The sequence below is a fragment of the Fringilla coelebs genome, assembly GCF_963513975.1.
Source record: "Fringilla coelebs genome assembly, chromosome: 16".
NCBI lineage: Eukaryota > Metazoa > Chordata > Aves > Passeriformes > Fringillidae > Fringilla > Fringilla coelebs.
Window position 1 is genome coordinate 4,630,650 of NC_140042.1, and position 17,826 is coordinate 4,648,475.

General features: G+C 43.7%; 1 protein-coding gene across 3 annotated transcripts in view; it reads left to right on the forward strand.

Moving 5' to 3' along the window:
• MAD1L1 (mitotic arrest deficient 1 like 1) overlaps positions 1-17,826 on the forward strand; it is a 345,841-nt gene that overhangs the window by 130,687 nt on the left and 197,328 nt on the right. For all 3 annotated transcript variants that reach the window (XM_084216166.1, XM_084216165.1, XM_084216167.1), the window contains exon 12: positions 10,501-10,641. In XM_084216166.1, coding sequence (XP_084072292.1) covers positions 10,501-10,641 — 141 coding nt within the window. The remainder of the gene's footprint in view (positions 1-10,500; positions 10,642-17,826) is intronic.

The following is a 17,826-nucleotide window of genomic DNA, read 5'->3' on the forward strand; positions in this document are numbered from 1 at the left end:
GGTTTTTCTCATCCCCTGGCTCAGCATCTTTTGGGAGAACATCTTGTCCTGTTGCTGTGAGCATGGCAGGAGTGGGTGAGGAGGTGCCTGTTCCTGACAGAGAGGTGGGGAAGGGACCCAGGACTTTGTGTCTTCACTTATTCCTCATCAACCCAGTCCAGGCAGGGATGCTGCAGAATGAGAGCAGCAGTCAGACATGGGTGATGAGAGTGTGAAAGATTGGGAAAGGAGTTTTGCTGGAAAAATGATGATTGGACTCGTTGACCTTAAGCAGTTGAAGAAGAGGTGGCAATTTGAAAGCACAGAATCTAATGAATGAATGGTTTAGAGTTGTTTGGGAGTTGTTTTCCCTGTCTGTGCAAGGCAACAACAAAGATGTTCAATGGAGCTGAAAGGTGGCAAATTAAAGCCTGATAAAAGAAAATGCATTTTCAAGCAGTGAAAAAAAATAATGGGATTAATTTCCACCAGAAAACTGGTAAAGTCAGGAGTTTCTCAGTGTTCAGAAAGACTGGATATTTATGTGATCAATGAGAGTATCCAGAGGAGTTGTCAATGAAAGGCTGTTTTTCAGATGTTTTTATTAGATGTCATTTTTCTGGAGTTGGGAAGCCCAAGGTGAAGGTGCAACTGGAATTTTGGTGAAGTACCTTCCTGAAGTGGTCTCTGTAGCTGTTTCTTAAACACCCAGTTCTGTTCTTTGCCATGTCAGGGTCTCAGGAGGGGCAGGATGCCAGGCACAGAGGGGTTATGGGCTCCTCTGCCAGCCTCCCTGAGGTTTGTGTGGGATTCCCATGGCAAACCTCTGTGCAGAAGCTGCAGTCCTGAGCACTGAGCTGGCACATTTTCCTTTGCAAATGCAGAAAACTCTTTTAGAAGTGCAGGTCACAAGGTTAAATATCAGCTTGGTGGTGCTCACTTGCTGCCCAAGAGCAAACTCTGAAGGTGACTCCTGATTAAGCTAATGAGGCACATTCTGTGGGTGTTGGCTGAGCTGTGCTCTGGGTGAGAGAATGAACTGATCCTGGAAACAGCCAAGGAGGTGTTGTGTGCTGCAGTTTCCATCTTTTATAAGAGAGAGGTGTTAAAATGATCTTTCATATTTTCAAAGGGTACAAGTTAAAACATGGAACCCTCATCTCGTAGGTAATGTGAAACATACGATGTAAAATTAGCATTTTTACCTCATGCAGGGAAAGCATAGAATTTTCCTTTGAAGTAAAGGCTTTTCATTGCTTTCCTCTGGGTAAATCACTGGGTGTGATTAATCTGGCCCAGTCTTATTGTTGGGAGCATGGTTTGGGTGTGAAGTGACCCTTTATGGTTCTTATTATTTCAAGAAGAATATATTTGGCTATTCTTTTGCTTTCTAGGTGGTTCATGTAGTAGGGAAGGTGCACCCTGGGCCAAATTTCAGTCTCAGTTCAGTCTTCTTTCCCTGGTGTCCTCTCTGAAGGACAGGAGGAGCTGCTGGGCTGCAAGGGCCAAGAGCTGTGTCCCCTCTGCCCTGATAATCCTTTCTAATAATGCAGATATGCTATGGGTGACCTGGGAGATAACTTGATGTATAATTTGTGAAACTCTTATTGGAATCACTGATTTTTATACCCTGGAGGCAGTAGAGGGAATGTTTTATGAATTAAGTAAAGTATGGGAAATTATTAATATCTTCTAATAAAGCAGTCAGGTGATGTATATTCTGAAGCATCACCTAAAATCCCTTTTTCTTTGCCCTGTTCAGAAAGCCACAGCTGAATATTTCTGGAGTTGTTGACACATCATGAGGGGATCAGGGAATTACTTTTAAGTTCAATGGAATGTGCTGTGTTGGATTGGATGAACTCCTGTCTGATTTTTTTTTTGTTTTGTTTCTGTCTTAGCCTGAATACTCTGGGAGCAGAGCCCAGGTGATGGGGCCATTCCTCCTCCTTTATTCTTGCAGAGATAACTGCACCAGCTTTGAGCACAGTTCAGTTTACTTTTCTGCCAAGTTAATGATATTTAACTGGTTAAATCTGCAGGAAACTGTCTGTTAAGAGCTTTAGAGGCCAGTTTCTGGGTTACTTAGTAGACAGGAGGAAAAAGAAATCTGAACATAAGGAATGAACATAGGGGTGAATTTTTATACACCAGCAGCATAAAAATCTCATGTACCATCGCAGAAACTTTCTTTTTTTCTTATTTTTAGGTTTTTTTTTTTTTTTTCAATGGGTGAGTAGCATATTAGTTTTGTATTGCCAGTGAGGATGAATCCATTCCCTTGTCAGGCAGTGATGGTAATCCATACCCCTCTGGCAGTGATGGTAATCTCATGGCTAGATTGAAGAAGGGTATGTTGAGAGGTTTTGGGGTGTTTTTTTTTTAAGAAATTACTGTTTTTCACATGTGAACTGTGCACATGGGGTCAGATACTGGTGTCAGATGGGGAGTGACCCTGTGCTGAGGCAGGTGAATAAGGCAGCTTCACACACAAGATTGCCACTGCCTGAGAAATGGGACTATGAGAAATGATAGCAAGAAGAGGGGTTTGGGGGATGGAGAGATGCCAAACACACTGAGACAGAAAAGCAGGCTCACTCTGGAGATAGGCAGCAGTGAGTGTTCCAGTAGAGGGGAGCTAAACTAAGAAAAAAACATACAAATATTTCATAGCAGCAGGAGGCTAAGAAACATAACTAAACATGTTAAACTCACTGTGAAGCAAGAGGACCCCAGGGGTATTTTAGTCAGATAATATTTAATTTGTTGCAGTGTCAGTTGTATGATTGCTTGTCAGCTGGCATATGGATGTGCTATAAGCAAAATGGGCCTTTCAGAGACCATGCACAATTTTCCAGAAGATAGTAAAGCAGGAGATTTATCAGAGACGGATTAAAAGAGTTCCAGTGGATTTATTTGCTCTGGTCCATTGCCAGGATATAAGGCAAGCTGAGCTCTCTGCAGAGAAGTGTTGGAGGAGAGGGACAGGAGCTGGAAAGGGAGGACTGTAAATCAGGGGGAAACCTGCAGAATACAGGAGCGTGTGAGATGTACACAGGTATTTGTAGGAGTACTTTTAAAGCTGCCAGCTGAACGTTGGCCAGAAGAGCAATTGGATTGTAGAGTTCCTCCAGAATTTAAGAATGGGTGGTTGAGAAGCTAGGAGTGTCTCTGAATGCCTTGTTCTGGCACTTTAAATGAGCCTTTGATCATCCCTCTCATGCTCTCTGCCTGATTGTGCCCTCGTCCCACCACAGTTTCCCTGAGTTGTTGCTTTCTCCAGACTTCCAGCCTCGGGAGGAAAGTTGCTTTTCAGCCTGAATGATAACCTGACTTTCCTAGGAGGAAAATGGCTCTAAGAGTGTTAGAAAGCAGATGAAAACCATCCCTTGCAGAGGGATGATGGGACACACAGGGATTCCTGGTTTGCTGTGTGCCTGTGCTTATGTTCACCAGCTTTTCTGACCTCTCTCCACCTGTTCCTGTTAGGTGTGCATGGAGTTACTTGGACTTCAAAAGAAGGAATATTTGATTTTTCTTGGAGAAGCCTTAGTTGTAGGGCACAGCACATCTGAAAGGCTTCTTTAGAGGTTAAATCCATCTTTAGATTCCTGCAGTAGCTTTATATTGGCTTGAGGGGCAAAAACACCAACAGAGTGTTGATATATAGACAGTCACATTTGAGAATTAAGGATACTTTAAAAAATGTTTCCTAATGGTCTTGTCAGTGCAAGGATAGTGAAATCTGCTGGATGTTTTTATTTTTATGAAGTTAACAGGGTTTTTTTTGTAAATGGTGTTTTAATTGAGGTCTTGAGTAGAAAGTCAATGGTGTGTGCATACATATGTGTCTGCAGTCAGTTCTGATTTGCAAAGTAATGTGAAAATAGGTCAGCCACAGAGAGAAGTGTTGGGAAATGGCTGCAGTTGAGAAGGAAGCTATTTGTAGGCTTGGAAGTAGAAAATCTTGGCTTAAAGATGATTAGTACAGAAGATGAGAGCGCTAAGAGGAAGGGGACCATTTGCCTTCTGGTCATCATAGTTGCTGCTGAAGGCAAGGAGGGCTTGAGAAGTTTCTGATAATTTAACTTTTGCTGGCTTTGTTTGGCTGAGAGCTCTTGGGATTTTTGTTCCAGAAGAGTCCATTAGCTCCTGTGCTAATTAGCAGTGCTCCAAGAGGGAGCTGAGGGATAAGAGCAAAGTCTGACCCAATGTGTCTTTAGCCCCAGCTGTCCCTGCAGGGCTGGTGCTTCCTGGGCCTTGCTGTTGCTTGGTTATTCCTTTTTCCCCTACACTTCCCACTGATGCTGCAGCCTGCTCGTGGTGCCTGGTGGCTCTGCTGGCACACAGCACTCAGGGCTCTGTGCTTTGTTTCCATGAGCTTCATCATTCTGCTACAAACTCATTCCTCTGAATTACTGAGATGTTGTTGAATTGTAATTCTCCTCTTTGATAAACACATCACTGCAGTTAAGATTTATCGCGTTTATTATTTGCCTTTATTCAGTAGACAATTTACCTGTCAAAGAAGGAAATTAGACTGTTTTCATATTATTCATATTAAGGCTCAGTTGATTGTTTCTTGTACTTAATTCTTCTCTAGCTGTTTGCAATTTGATTGTTAATGTTTTTTTCAAGTATTTTATGAGATACCGAAATATTGAAGTGATTTATAATTGCCAGAATCTGTATCCTCTCATCCATCCTTCTCTTAAAAGGTTGGGTCTGCCTGTCCTGTTTCTAGTTGCTGTCTAAACATTTGTGAGTTCCTCAAAGGTAGTTGCTCATGAACCAGAGATTAATGTGATTAATTTTATCAAGTGACCTAAGAATATATTTTGTCAGTAGGCCCTGACACAGTCTAATATATTTAAGTATTCTTTATTTTTAACCATATTTTGGTTTATATTCCTGTGCCTCTCACTAATTTTACTGATGGTAAACACCTGGTCAAGCCTCACTTGCCATCTCCCTTCTTCTTTATATTAGTTTAAAGTCAGAAAGCTCAGACCTCATACAGTCATCTCTTTTATTTGTGTTTTTACAAGAAATAGTTAGCTAAATTATACCTGATTGCAAATAGCATCTGTTTGATGTTGAAGCTCCATATCTTTCTTCAGTCTTGAAATTTTCCCTTATTACAACTAATTTGGATTTAGGAGTCTGAAGATGAAGAGGAGGGGGAAGAAATCTTGCCACTGATTTCTGATAATGAAGCAGCCTGTTAACATTCCTCAAAAATTATCATTAATTAAACAAAAAGCTGATGTAATACTTGGGAATATTTCTGTACCATCAAAAAAGCACCAAGTGGGAAGGCAAATATTCTACAAAATAGCATTCTGATTCCTCTGTCTCCTCTGCCAGGCTCTAACCTGTGCACAAGTGAGAGAGCAAGAGAGCTGTGCCGTTGGGTTGTGGATTAATAGTCAGAGTTCACTCGTGTGGAAATAAAGCAGATTTTACTGTGACTAGAATGTGTCATTAAAAAGCCATTATTGGAACTGACCGGCGCAATTCCTGCTCTCTCATTGCTAATGACAAAGCAATCTGTTCTTTAAAAAACAACAACCCTGTATTTTCTTGCAGAGAATGGTGCAGGAGACTCACCAGAACAGAAGCGGGGTGAAGAGAGGCAGTTGAAAGATTTATTGATCAATAAACCAGACAATTACAGCTTGTTTATAAAAGGAAAAAAATAAAAAAGGCACCTCGAACCTCAGGCCTGCGAGCAACCCTGAGACTCTAATAATGATAACTCTGGCATCCAGCTTGAAACCATAAAAGTCAATAGGAAGATATAGGATTTCAATAAAATTATGACACTAGATAAACTTTACCCCAGGAACACATTTTCCCTGGGTGTGTGACTGACTTCAGCTAGATTTGTAACTTTAATTTCTTTCTTATTGATTTTTCTTTTCTTCAAGTAATTAGAAAGTCTGTGGTGAATGGGGTGTGTGTGTTTGAAGAGGGGCTAAGGAGCAGCAGCAGAGGAAGGCCCTGAACTTACATGTATGTATGTATGTATGTATATAGGGTCAGACACCTTCTGATGGTGTTTTTGGCTATGTTTTACTCTTCAGTGCTTCCCACACCCAGGCAGGAGTGGCTCTGATGCTCCTCAGTGTGCAGGTGTCTGTGGGCTGCCCTGGGATGTGCAGTGCTGCAGTGACTTGGGGGGTGATGATGATGATGATGGTGCTTAGGTGAACTCTTCTTAGTTCTTTCCCTAAAATTAACCCAGAAGTTCTGGAGGACCCCACTTGTATTCCTGCTGTTTCTAAACCACTCTGGGGTGTGAAGGCTGCAGAAGGGGACTTGCTCTGAGCTGCAAGCTACTTGTCAGCTGGGTCAAATGTTGGTTTTACAAAGAGGGAGTAGAGGAGCTGGTGGGAGGACTGGGGACAAGCTTCATCTTAGGGATGGCATTTTGCAGAGCTGCCATCCTCTTCTTTCCCACAGCACATTTTCAAGGGATTAGCTCTAGTTTCTGGTTAAAATTATAAAATGTGTTTTCTTCTTAGTTACTTATGCAATAGTAGGAGGAATATTTATTTGATGAATGGGCTGGTGCTGGCAGAAGGAAGGGAAACTGTTCAACCTTTGAAAAAATCACTATCCTTCCTCTTTTTCAAACTTACATCTCCTCAAACACAGCTGCAAGCTGCAGCACCAGGGTTTGCTGTAGGGCATTAATTTCCTAGGTTTGTAATGAACATCAAAATTATTATTCTGCATTTAGGGCATGTTTGGAATGAGCTACATTTCTGTTCAGGTGTTGATTTAAAACTGGTTAAGGTAAAGATCACCTGGAATTGTGCCAGGGTAGGGCCATGGTGAGTTAGCAGAGATTTCCCCTGTGCTGGGTAAATTTTGGAAATTCCCAGAGGAACTGCTTTTTAGTAATTCTGATGAATACTCTCCAGATAGGAAGCAGCAAAGCAGCTGTATTAGAATAAGGTTAGAAAGGGCATCTGAAAGTGCCTGGGGAGGATTTTGATGGGTCATGAAGAATGAGGAAATACTGCAGCAATTACTAAATTAGGATTACATTTTAGAGAATCTTTTTAGACAGAGGACTTCTCAACAAGAACTTCTGTTTCCTGCCAAGCTAACAAAATCTTTAGGAGGGAGGGAAAGGCTTTTAGTAAGTGCTCTTGATGGGGAGAAATTTAAAAAATGGAGCTGGGGACCACTTGGAAGCTGAGAATTGATTTCACTAACAGTATTAATATTTAGAAATAATTAAAGAGGCTAAGTAAACTCCAGGATCAAGTGTTTAATTGTTCCACCCTTTAGTTCAGCTTTTCAGTACTTTTTTTTTTCCCCAATACAGCTTCTGCTGTGTTTACCATGTGGGATTTTTTTTTTTCCTTGAAAAGTTTACTCTTTGTTTTAGAGAGATGCTTTGAAGGGCAAGGGCTGTGGTTGATTTTAGGGGAAAGACAGCCTGTGGGGTTGGTCATGCTCCCCTGCAGTTCTCCCATGCTCACATGAAGGCTGGAGTTCGTCCTCCTTGTACTCCACAGCCCAGGAGCTGCTGGGGTCTTGATGGGGATGACTCAAATGAGCTCATATTCAGCAGTTCATTGGAAGCAAAGTGTGGTGGGAGTTGCCAGTGATCCTGTTTGCTTTTGAAAAAACACCAAGGATTTTGGAACTGCCCCTGGTGCAACAGAGTAAACATAGCAGTGGTGAGTTATCACATGGATGAAGGATGCTTAGGAGAAAATTAGGATAGCAGAGCAGCTTGGAGTGCAGAGAAGGAGAGAGGATGCTGTAATTGCAAACCTAATTGCAGCAACATGCAAAGCTCAAACCAATACCTTCACTAAATGCTGTCATTAGGTTCTCTTCTGTGCTCTAGAAAGTGATTTGGCTGTAAATGGGGAATGGAATTTATCTTCCAAGCAAAAGCAGTTTGCTTTATGGAGAATGCACTGGGCAGAGTGGGTGGTGTCTGTGGCTACTGGAGGGGGAAGAGGAGGATGGAGAGATCCTGTCCTTCTGCCTCTCTGCTTAACAAGTTCATTACAAGGCAGGTCTGGCTGCATTTGGGTTTTCTTCTTTTTCTGTAACATGGAAGTATCTCCTTTCCCATGTCCATCAGATGAACAGTTCTAAACTGTGGCAAAACTATTTCCCTGGAAAAATATTTCTCTTCAGTCAAATCTGGGCTAGGAGCTGGTCATAGCTGCTGGTACTATTTATGTTAAAACCTGTTTTTCTTTATAATTTTATTAACTCAGTTCCTGTAGCCCCAGGCTGTCCTTCAGTCTTGGGGTCCTTTTACCTGCTGACCAACCCAGCTATCTGGGCTGACCTTTCAGTCCATGACGTGCTCTGAACACCCTGTACCTCTGGCAGTGCCCCCAGTCTTGTTGTCACACCTTGAGTTTGAATGTTCCTTCCCTTCCCACATAGACATTTGCTATCCACATTCTGTGTCTGACCTTTGGATTTGGAAGGAGGAGGTAACCTTTGTATCTGGGCTGAGCTGGGTGGTTAGTGGTCACCTTCACTATCTGAATTACAGCCTTTTGCATTTAGGGCTGTGGGGAAAAGGACCTTTTTTCCTGCCCCAATAATTCCTGGTTTGCCCAAGTGAAGCTTTTCAGTGCAGCTGAGCTGGGTTTATGAAGGCTGCACTGGCCTGGGCTGGATGTGAACTGCACAGCCCTGTGATCTTCTGACATTATTTTGTCTGTGATGGCAGAATTCCCAGCAAGGAGCTGGTTTGTCCACACTGCTCCTGCATTTGTGTAGCAGGGGAGGTAGCAAACTTCAGTTGTGAAAGGTGGGCAGCACTGCTCAGGTTTCCTCAGAGTTTTGGCCCTTTGGGTTTATGCCATGGGCCTGTGATGCTTTGACCCTTCATCAGTGCCTGGGAGGGGAAGCATTAGGGGCTTCTGAAGCTGGGGAATGCAGTTTAGGAATATTAGGAATATTTCAGCCAGCAGCCCACACAAAAGGTTTTACGTTTAGCTCTGAGCCCAGGCCTTGTAGTTGGGGAGCTGCTGTCAGGGAGGGGAGAAGGATCCTTCTGTTTGTCTTTCTCTGCAAATGCCTGGTTATAATTGCCAGTAGATAGAGAAGTGAGCCAAGCACTGCCTGCCAGACATTAACCTCTGAAAAAATGTTTGTTACAAGCACTGAGTGTTGCAGCATCTAACAAGTGATAAGTCACATACCATTTTGAGGATATTTGCTCTCAGCCACTTTGTTCGATGTCAAATCTGTTTCATTTCTGTTGTGACAATTCTGTTCTTTCTTTGCTGAGGCTCTGGCAGGAAAAATGTCAAGTACAACACTAAATATTTTGCTGAGGAAACCCATTCAGCCATGTTGAATTAGAAGAGTGTCTCCAGGAAGAAGGCAGGCTCTGTTTTCATTTGCCATCTGCTTGTTAGAGTGTCTGCATGTTTCTTTCCTGCAAAGGATGTGGGGTTTTATAGACATGAGAAAGTCTAATTTTTCACTTTTCACAGCAGCAACATTTATTTTATTAGAACTGTGTGTTCATCTGTGCCTTGATGCTGATATGAGGACGATGAGTGTGCATCCATCAGAGTTGAGTTGACGGATAAAAGAACAAAGTGGATAAAGATGCAGAAGGCATTTGGAGCACACTCTGGGGCTTTATCCTTAAAAGTTTTTGCTCTTGTTCCTGGAAGGGTGTCTGGACCTTTATCCTATGTGGGAAATGGATTTGTAGAGAGTTCTCTAGGCCCACATTATACATCTGTATGCAAACTTTGAGATCAGATTAGAAATGCCATGGAATAGGACAGATACTGTTTAGAGAGAAAAGGAGCTAGAAACAAGTTTCAAAGGATGGCCTTGCAAGTAAGACTAGATACTTTGGAGAAATAGAACTATGAAAGATACATTGTAGTAGGAGTAGTTTTAGATGATTGGCTTTAAGGCATCTACAGCACGTTGTGGCAAAAAGCTGATAGACCAAGAAATGCTTATAGTGTATTGTAATTAGGAACTAGTTGACTTCTGATTGTGATGGTGTGAATTATGGCATCTGTATTGTCTCACCCTTTTCATGAGACTGAAAATGGAATTGTCGCCCTGTTCTTCTGAGTTCTTCTAAGCCTTCTGATGTTTACATTCTTGTAATGAACTTTCTCACACGCTTTTCTCTAAATAATTATTGTTTTAAATTCTTTTCTGAAGGAGGAGAAATTTGATGGACTGTTGGTTTGTCCAGTGTCATTGGAGAGGTGGCACTGTCACCCTCCAATCCACTGTCACTTTTGAAAAATCTATAAATGTTGGAGTCAGAAATTAAAGTGCCCTTCTTTTTACCTTGGAGATTCCAGTGTCCATGTCGTTTTATTTCGTGTCCCATAGCGACATGGAATAAAAGTTTTTAAAACACCTCTCAGTTGCCCCATCTCTGGGTCAGAAAAGGGAATTGTCCAACAATCCCTGAGTGTTTTGCTGTTGTTCCTGGCAGGCTGTGTGCTCTGGCCCTTCATCCCTGAGTTTTGTTGTTGTTCCCGGCAGGAGCGCGATGGGATGCGGGCGATCCTGGAGTCGTACGACAGCGAGCTGACCCCGGCGGAGCACTCGCCGCAGCTGAGCCGCCGCATGCGCGAGGCCGAGGACATGGTGCAGAAGCTGCACGCTCACAACACCGAGCTGGAGGTAATAAAGCAGCATCCTGCTCTAAGCCCAGGGGTGGAGGAGTTGAGACCTCTAAGATTGAGTTGCCTGGTGACGGGATCTGCTCTCGCAGGAACCAGATTTGTGGCGTTCGCGCTCCGAAATTCCGGGATCAATAAGAGGCACGAGTTATCGCTCTGCAGCTGAGGCTGGCAGGAGCCAAGAATAATCATCTTGGGGTGTTCTGAGTGTGCTGTGCTGCACTGCATGGCTAGAGGGGCAACCACTCCCTGTGGTGAAAGGGTTGTGAAGGGGTAGCAGGTGTGGGGTCTTCTCTGTGGTGTAGTCAGAGATTCTCTCTATCACATGTGTGAGCAACTTGTGTTTGCAACAGCTTTACTTAAGGGTTGAAGAAGTAAAGTATGTGTCTGCTGTAAATTCTTCACTTCTTGGGTCTGAAAAACCCCAGAATACTGGTCACTATTAAGTGCTTTTTACTAGGTTTTCTCTAAGAAAGAAAACATTCTGTCCAAAGATAGAAGTATTTCTGGAAAGAATTATTATATTCTCCTTAGTTCTCTTTTTGAAGTTTTGGAATCTGAAATGTGACTCTGGTGAGCTAAAGTAAACCTGTATTGGCCAAATTGTTCCTCTCTTCTGTTGTGCTTAGTGGAATGGGATTTGTGGTCATGAGTTGAAATATTTGGAATACATCTGTGATCTTAAAGCTTGGCAGTTTTATTACATCAGGCTTTACAATAGACATAAGTATGTGAGTTTTTCTTCATGTCTAATTCCATCATCATGTAGATTTAGATGCTATAACTCAAATGGAGTTAGAATGGTAGAAATTGCTCCTTGAGTTCATGCTCAAGTCACAGAGTGGCACAGAGAACTGTCTCACTCTGAACAAAACTCTGTTGTTTCTGGTAACTTTAAAAATGCTCTTTCCTTGTGTTGGGAGATGGGGACTTATTTCAGGCAGTACTGGCTCCAAGGATCTTTAAATCCTTAGGACAGCACCACGTGGTGTAGATCAGTGTCCTGGTATAGATCCATTTCATTGCTGTTTCTCTGAAAACAAAGTCTGCAAAGTTTTGGGCAAGCTGATAGAGAAGTTAGCTGGTCACACAAGATTAAGTGGAAGTTTGCCTGAATTCATCTGCCTCAGAATGTTTCTCTGTTTTGTCTTTTGAATGCTGTATTGCTTCCCAGCAGACAGAGCAGGATTCAATGATGCTGACATAAAGGGATAGGTGGCTATTTTATCCCGCTTCTTTAGTGGTTCCCAGCAGTGGCTCTAAGTTGTTGCAGGGAGATTTTCTGAATTGTTTCCTTGAATGCATCAGGTGTGCTGTGTTGTCTTCAGGCAATAGCAAACTATCTTTTCTTCTTCAGATGAAAGCATGGAATAGTGTGGGAACCATTTGGTTCTACCCCTTTAATTATTTATAGGGAACAAATTCTAAGTTTATTTTCATGGATATGGATTAAGGGGTACATGGAAAATTTCAGAAAGGAGATGTGTTCTCTGGAGGTTTGTTGTGTCTGATGTCAACCTCTAAGACTTTGCTAGAAGCAGGATTCAAAGACCTGATATTTTCCTCCCAAAGTACAATTTTACACTTCAGCTTGATTGTGTTTGCCTTTCTGACTGCACAGTTGGCTGCTGAATCCCATCTGTTTTGAAATTTTGGGGAAAAGTGTTTTGTTCCAGTAAAAACTTGAAAACTGGAAAGAGAAATGGAGGTACAGGCAGGACCCCTGGTGCTTCATCATCAGGAGCAGCAAGCTGCAATCAGCTGCCAGTAGATCAAAGCTGCTGAGATGGTCGATGGCAGCTATTAATAACTCCTGACTTGATGCTCTGCACCCTCCCAGCTCTGCTGAGCCTCCCCATGAGGTTTGGAAATGTTGACACCTGCATGACTCAGCTCACAAGCAGAGGAGACTGCTGGGATGAGGCACCTTGGAGCCTCAGGTGTTTGAGATGTGGGAGAAACAGCCTCTGTAGGGGGTGGGAGGAGGGAAGGAAAAGGGAACTTGAGCGTGTTTAAATCAGTGTGGCAGAAGGGTTGGAGCATCCTGGGAGCCTCTGGTGTGGATGGGCTGGGGAGGAGCACGGGAGAACCAGGAGTGCTCACCTGGGAGCATCCAGCAAAAGCAGCCATTGCACAGCTCCTCCAGACAGACCCTGGGGAGGCTGCAGAGAGGAGCAGTGATGGGTTTGAGCTAAAAGGCCTGGCTGACACTTTTTGCAAGGCTGGTATGGCTGAAGTGTGGAAAACAGTCAAGACCACTAGTTAGCAGGGGATGTGCTGCTGTGGGTGCCCACAGTGATGCCCACAGAGGGACTCTGGCAGCCAGCAGACAGAGGGACACAGTCCCTGTGTGCTCCATCTCTGCCAGGGAGGCTCCAGCTATTGCTGTGGTCCAGGGGCTTCTGAGTTTAACAAAGCCCTAGAAAAGTGTCAGGGAAATGCATCCTCCTCCATTACATTTTGTGGGTTCTGCCCTTCAGCTTTCTTCATAAATCTTAACATTTGCACTATGAACCATGACTTTTTATCACAGTGTTTTCCCCTTTCTTATTTTTTAAAATTTTTGCTACAGAGTACTTAATTTAACAAAATCTTTCTGTGCTCCCTAGAAGAGAACCCCTTAATAGTTTCTTTTTTCTTGTTTACCCTGCCTGCCTAAATCTGTTACCAGAAACACCACTTCTGACAAAACAGAGGAGGAAGAAGGGATGTTCTTAACAGGGTTTATTTCCTTACTCTGGAAAGGGAGATTGCCCCATTGGTTTCAGCAGCAGTCAGGAAGCTGTGGTGAACATGGAGTGATAGAGATAATACAGTTAGAGAGAGGAGGAAGCTGTGAGGGACTGGGAAGATTTTGGGCTGAGGCAACAGCTTTTAACTTGTTATGGAGATGAGGTCTCTGGTAGGTCCTTTGCTGGGAAGCTGCTAAAAAGAGCAGAGGGTATGTGAGAGGAGTGTGCAAGCTCTGGAGGGGGCTGTGTGTAAGGGGGGGTGTCTGCTGGGAGGATGGAGGTAGGGCACACAGGGAGCTGAGCCCCAGCCCTTGCTGGGCTGGAGAGCTGCTGGGAGCACTGCACTGCCTGCACCAAACATCACCTAGATCACAGGCACCTCCCAGAAACTGGGATGCTTTGATCCCAGATTATTTCAGAGGTGATGCTGCAGAAGAACCGCTCCTGTCAGAGCCTGATGGGGCAGAGGACTGAAAGGCAAAGAAAGGCTGATGGGGAATTTTTAAAATCCCCTTCACTGATGCTGGATGAGAAAAGCTGGATCTGTAATGCATGCACATGCAAGCACATGGACAAGCAGTTCCTTTCTCCACCCCAGAACTGCCCCAATCCAAGGGCTCATGAGGCTGGGGGGGTTCAAGGAATCATTTTATAGAGTGTTGAATGTAAAGCACAGAGAGATGCAACAAAAAATGTCATCTGAAATGGTGGCTGGAAAAGCAAGCTGGCTGTGTCAGCCCATTTCATGTGGTTAATGAAGTGTCACTCACCATCTTTTTAAAAGTGTGTTTTGGAACTGGAGAGGTAATGAGTTTGTCCCTGGCCAGCCTGTTAAAATACTTTAACAGAAATGTAGCTGTATTTCTATGGCAGAGGGAATTTTTGTTTTCATACTGGTCATATTAACAGTTTTCTTGCCAATCTTGGTTTACTTTTACCACCTTAGCTCTCATTGCTTTTAATTTCAAGCTAAATATGACAAAACAAAAAGCTTCTGTGTATGCAGCAGCCACTGTGAAAAAGCTTTGATGTGGAGTTTAGTGTTTGAAAAGTTAAATCCAGCTGCACAAAAGGGAGATAATCATAAATATAACTGCATTAATAGTGATTTTATTACAACACTCCTGGCTCCGTACAAAACTTTAATGAAGAGAGATTTGCAAGGAAGACTCATGCTGACACCTTCAATGGTCTCCAGCATCTTTTACACTGAGAGATTTCCCCTGTCTGTGAGCACCATATGCACTCTAATCAGTTAATTGTGAGTCTGACAGTTTCAGCACATGAAATGCCATATGTTCTGTGGTTTTCTTCCATCACAGGCATTGCTGGTCACCTCAAAACTCATTGGCCAAATATTGTCACATTATCTGCCCCTGATAACTGCAGTGAATCTGCTGATGGTGAAACCTGGACCTTGCTGATTTTGTGGTGTTCAGTCATCAATCTGCTCCTTTCCAAGGGGGTTTACTCAGCAGCCACGCTAGTGCTTAAAGTGCTTAAATTTTACAGTGAATGCATTAAAATGTTAATTTGAGCATCTAACAGTTCTTCCTTGTCTTTCACCCAGCTTCCCCCATCAGCACTTCTCCAGTTTTTTTTGCCCTTTTTTTTTTTTATTCCCTTTGATCCACACTTTGTGTTTATCTTGCTCCTTTGCCACATTTCCTCTCCCCCTCAAAGGTAGATTGCTCCTTTACACAGCAAGAGGGGCTTCTGTGGTGATGGGAGCTTTACAGAGACGTTTCCTCCCATCTGTGCAAGGTACAGAGGAGTTTGTTTTAATTTTCAGCTTTCTCCTGCCTACTTTCTCTACCTCTCTGCTGCCATCCAACCTTTTTTTGCTCAGTGACAACTTTCAGGAAGCAGTGAGATGATTACTGTGCTCACTTTGGATGTCCATAAGGAGCAAACTGGAATCACTAGAGCTTTCCTGCCACTCCAGAATGGCATATGTTGCACTTGCCCAGACTTCTGCTGTCACTGTAGCATCTCATCTGTGGCTCGTGGGAGAAAACAGGCTCTCTCTAGAGATGGTGCTGAGACGCTCCACGCATCAGCTGCCACTGATTGCTGAACAGTCACAGGGCTGAACATCATCTCTGACAAAGCAAACACCTTGTTGAAATAGCACTTTGAACCCAAAGCTTTGGCATCTCTTGGCAGACTCGAGCCTTCCCAGGAACCACTGAGGTTCTCAGCATTTGTTTTTCTTTGCTAAAGGAGAGCAGGAGAGCCTGTGTTTTCTGGCAGTCCTGCAGAATGGATTATCTTGGGTTCTCTGTTCTTTCATGGGTTTCATCTTCTGTCAGACCTGAGTGACCTTATCGAGTCAGTGAGTCATTTGTTTCCTCCCCTCCCTTTTACACCTGCCAGGGGCTGTGTTTTGGGAGAACACCTGGCAAATAATCATCATATAAATGAGGAAGTCAAGTCACCAAGAGGTTTAATGATTTGTTAAAGGTGACAGTTCCTGCCCTGTGGAAGGACAGTGACTCTTAAAAATAATTGATGCTGCAGCAGATCCTGTCTCTGTGTATCTGAGACTTTTTGTACGGTCAAACTAGATTTTAAAACTCAGTTGCTCCTAATTTTTTTGAGGAGATTTCTCATTTTGGATCTCTCCTGAAAGTCAGTAATTGATCAAGAGAAGCAGTCCGTGGCACTTCCTTACACTGGAGATATTCTGCAAAACCAGCGTTGTTTTCACTACAGGGAGATTGCTGCAGCTATTTTTAGTGTGTGGATGCTCTGAGAGTATAAGAATGGCTTTAAGTCAGCAGTTTCCAGGGACCACAGCTAACTGGAAGCAACCTCCATCATTCTCAGGAATGAGAATGTCCTGTCACCAACTTGCATGGGGTGAATCATTAACTGAGACAACTTCTCCAGCCTGTGAAAAGCTGCCTTGTGGACAAGCCCCCAGAAAAATACCCCCAGCTGCAAACACACCAGCAGCCTCAAGGACACTTCTACCTCTTGGCTGCACATTGAAGTGCAGGGGACAAAAAAACATCTTCCAGCATTTTCCAGCTCTGCAGCTCTTGTATTCTTCAAGTGCAGTAAGGACAGGGATATACAATTGTCATTGCTATCACCTCTTGCTGAAAGTCACACTCCTGGTGCAGATGCAGTCAGTGGCACTCTGCCCCTTGTTCTCTTGCTGGGTCACCTCTTGACCCTGTCGTGTAAAGATGTGCAGTAATGATAAATATAACCAATCTCCTGTGTTAGCAATGCAGGGAGTTCAGGGTGGGCTCTGGCTGGCTGAGTGCTTCAAGCCTGCAGGAAGCACAGCCTAGCTGAGCCTGTGCTGATATCATCGTCCTTCTGTCCAGGTTTGATCCCAAAGGATGTGGGAATGCTCCTGTACTCGGGCTCTAAGTACTCACTTCAGCCCTGGCAGACTGGTAAGTGCCAGCAACAGAAAGATCTTCCCTTCTTCCCAGCAGTGCTCCACTTAAAATGCTCTTGGTCTGACCAAATCCTCCCATAGCCTCTTCTGGTGGCATTGTGAATAACCAAGCGCAAAAGAGTTTGACCTAAGGAATTTAGATTAGCATCAGATGTCCCTGGCTGTAGGAAACATGAGAAACAGATGAACTGTGTCTAAATTCCTACAGAAGATTTAAAATTGGGCTCTTTCTTACTGATGTATTGGGAAGAGCCGATAACTGAGGTGCGGTTATGAGTCACGTTTACCACAATAGAACAGGGGAGAGCATTTCCTGAGATGCTGAGAGCTTTCAAATGCTTTACTCTGGAGAGCCTGCATGCCTGTGCCGAGAGATAGAGGCTCTGCAATTAGGTGTCTTGAGGTGGAGGAGGAAGCAGGAATACATTTGAAGTGGGAGCAGTGGCCCCATCCACAGCAAAGGCATGGCACAAAAGAGCTGCTTCTGTGCAGTGTGCTGCAAATCCCCTCCTGCTGCAAGGAGCAGCTGGGGAGCAGGGGCTGAGCTGAGGCACAAGCAGAGCAATGATGACGCCTCTTCCCTTTGAGGCAGAAGACAGAAAAAGGCAAATTAAGTATCTTTGGGGAATGGATTAGGAATGGATAGCTTCTAGCTTTTCAGAGGGAAGGCTTGGAAAGAGTAGAAGCATGTTCTTATGTTGGTTTCCATCACTTGCTGATGCAGGCAGTGAGGAGGGATGAATGGGAGGCAGTAGAGAGGATGCTGGGCAAATTCTTCTAGAACTTGCACCACTTTCCAGTGTTGCTTTCCACAACTGCAGAATTGTTTGGTTTTCTGCAACGTTAGAGAAACATTCAACATTCGGACTACTGCTTTCTTTGTTTAATTTGGAGATTTAACCTCTGTGAATCTCTTCCAAGCTGGAAAGTGTGGTGATTTGAGATAGCACTGGTCTGATCCATGTGCACTGTGCAGCTACAGCCCATGTCACTGCTGTGCCACACATCTGTTTTGTCTGGGCAGGAATGGTTAAATGGT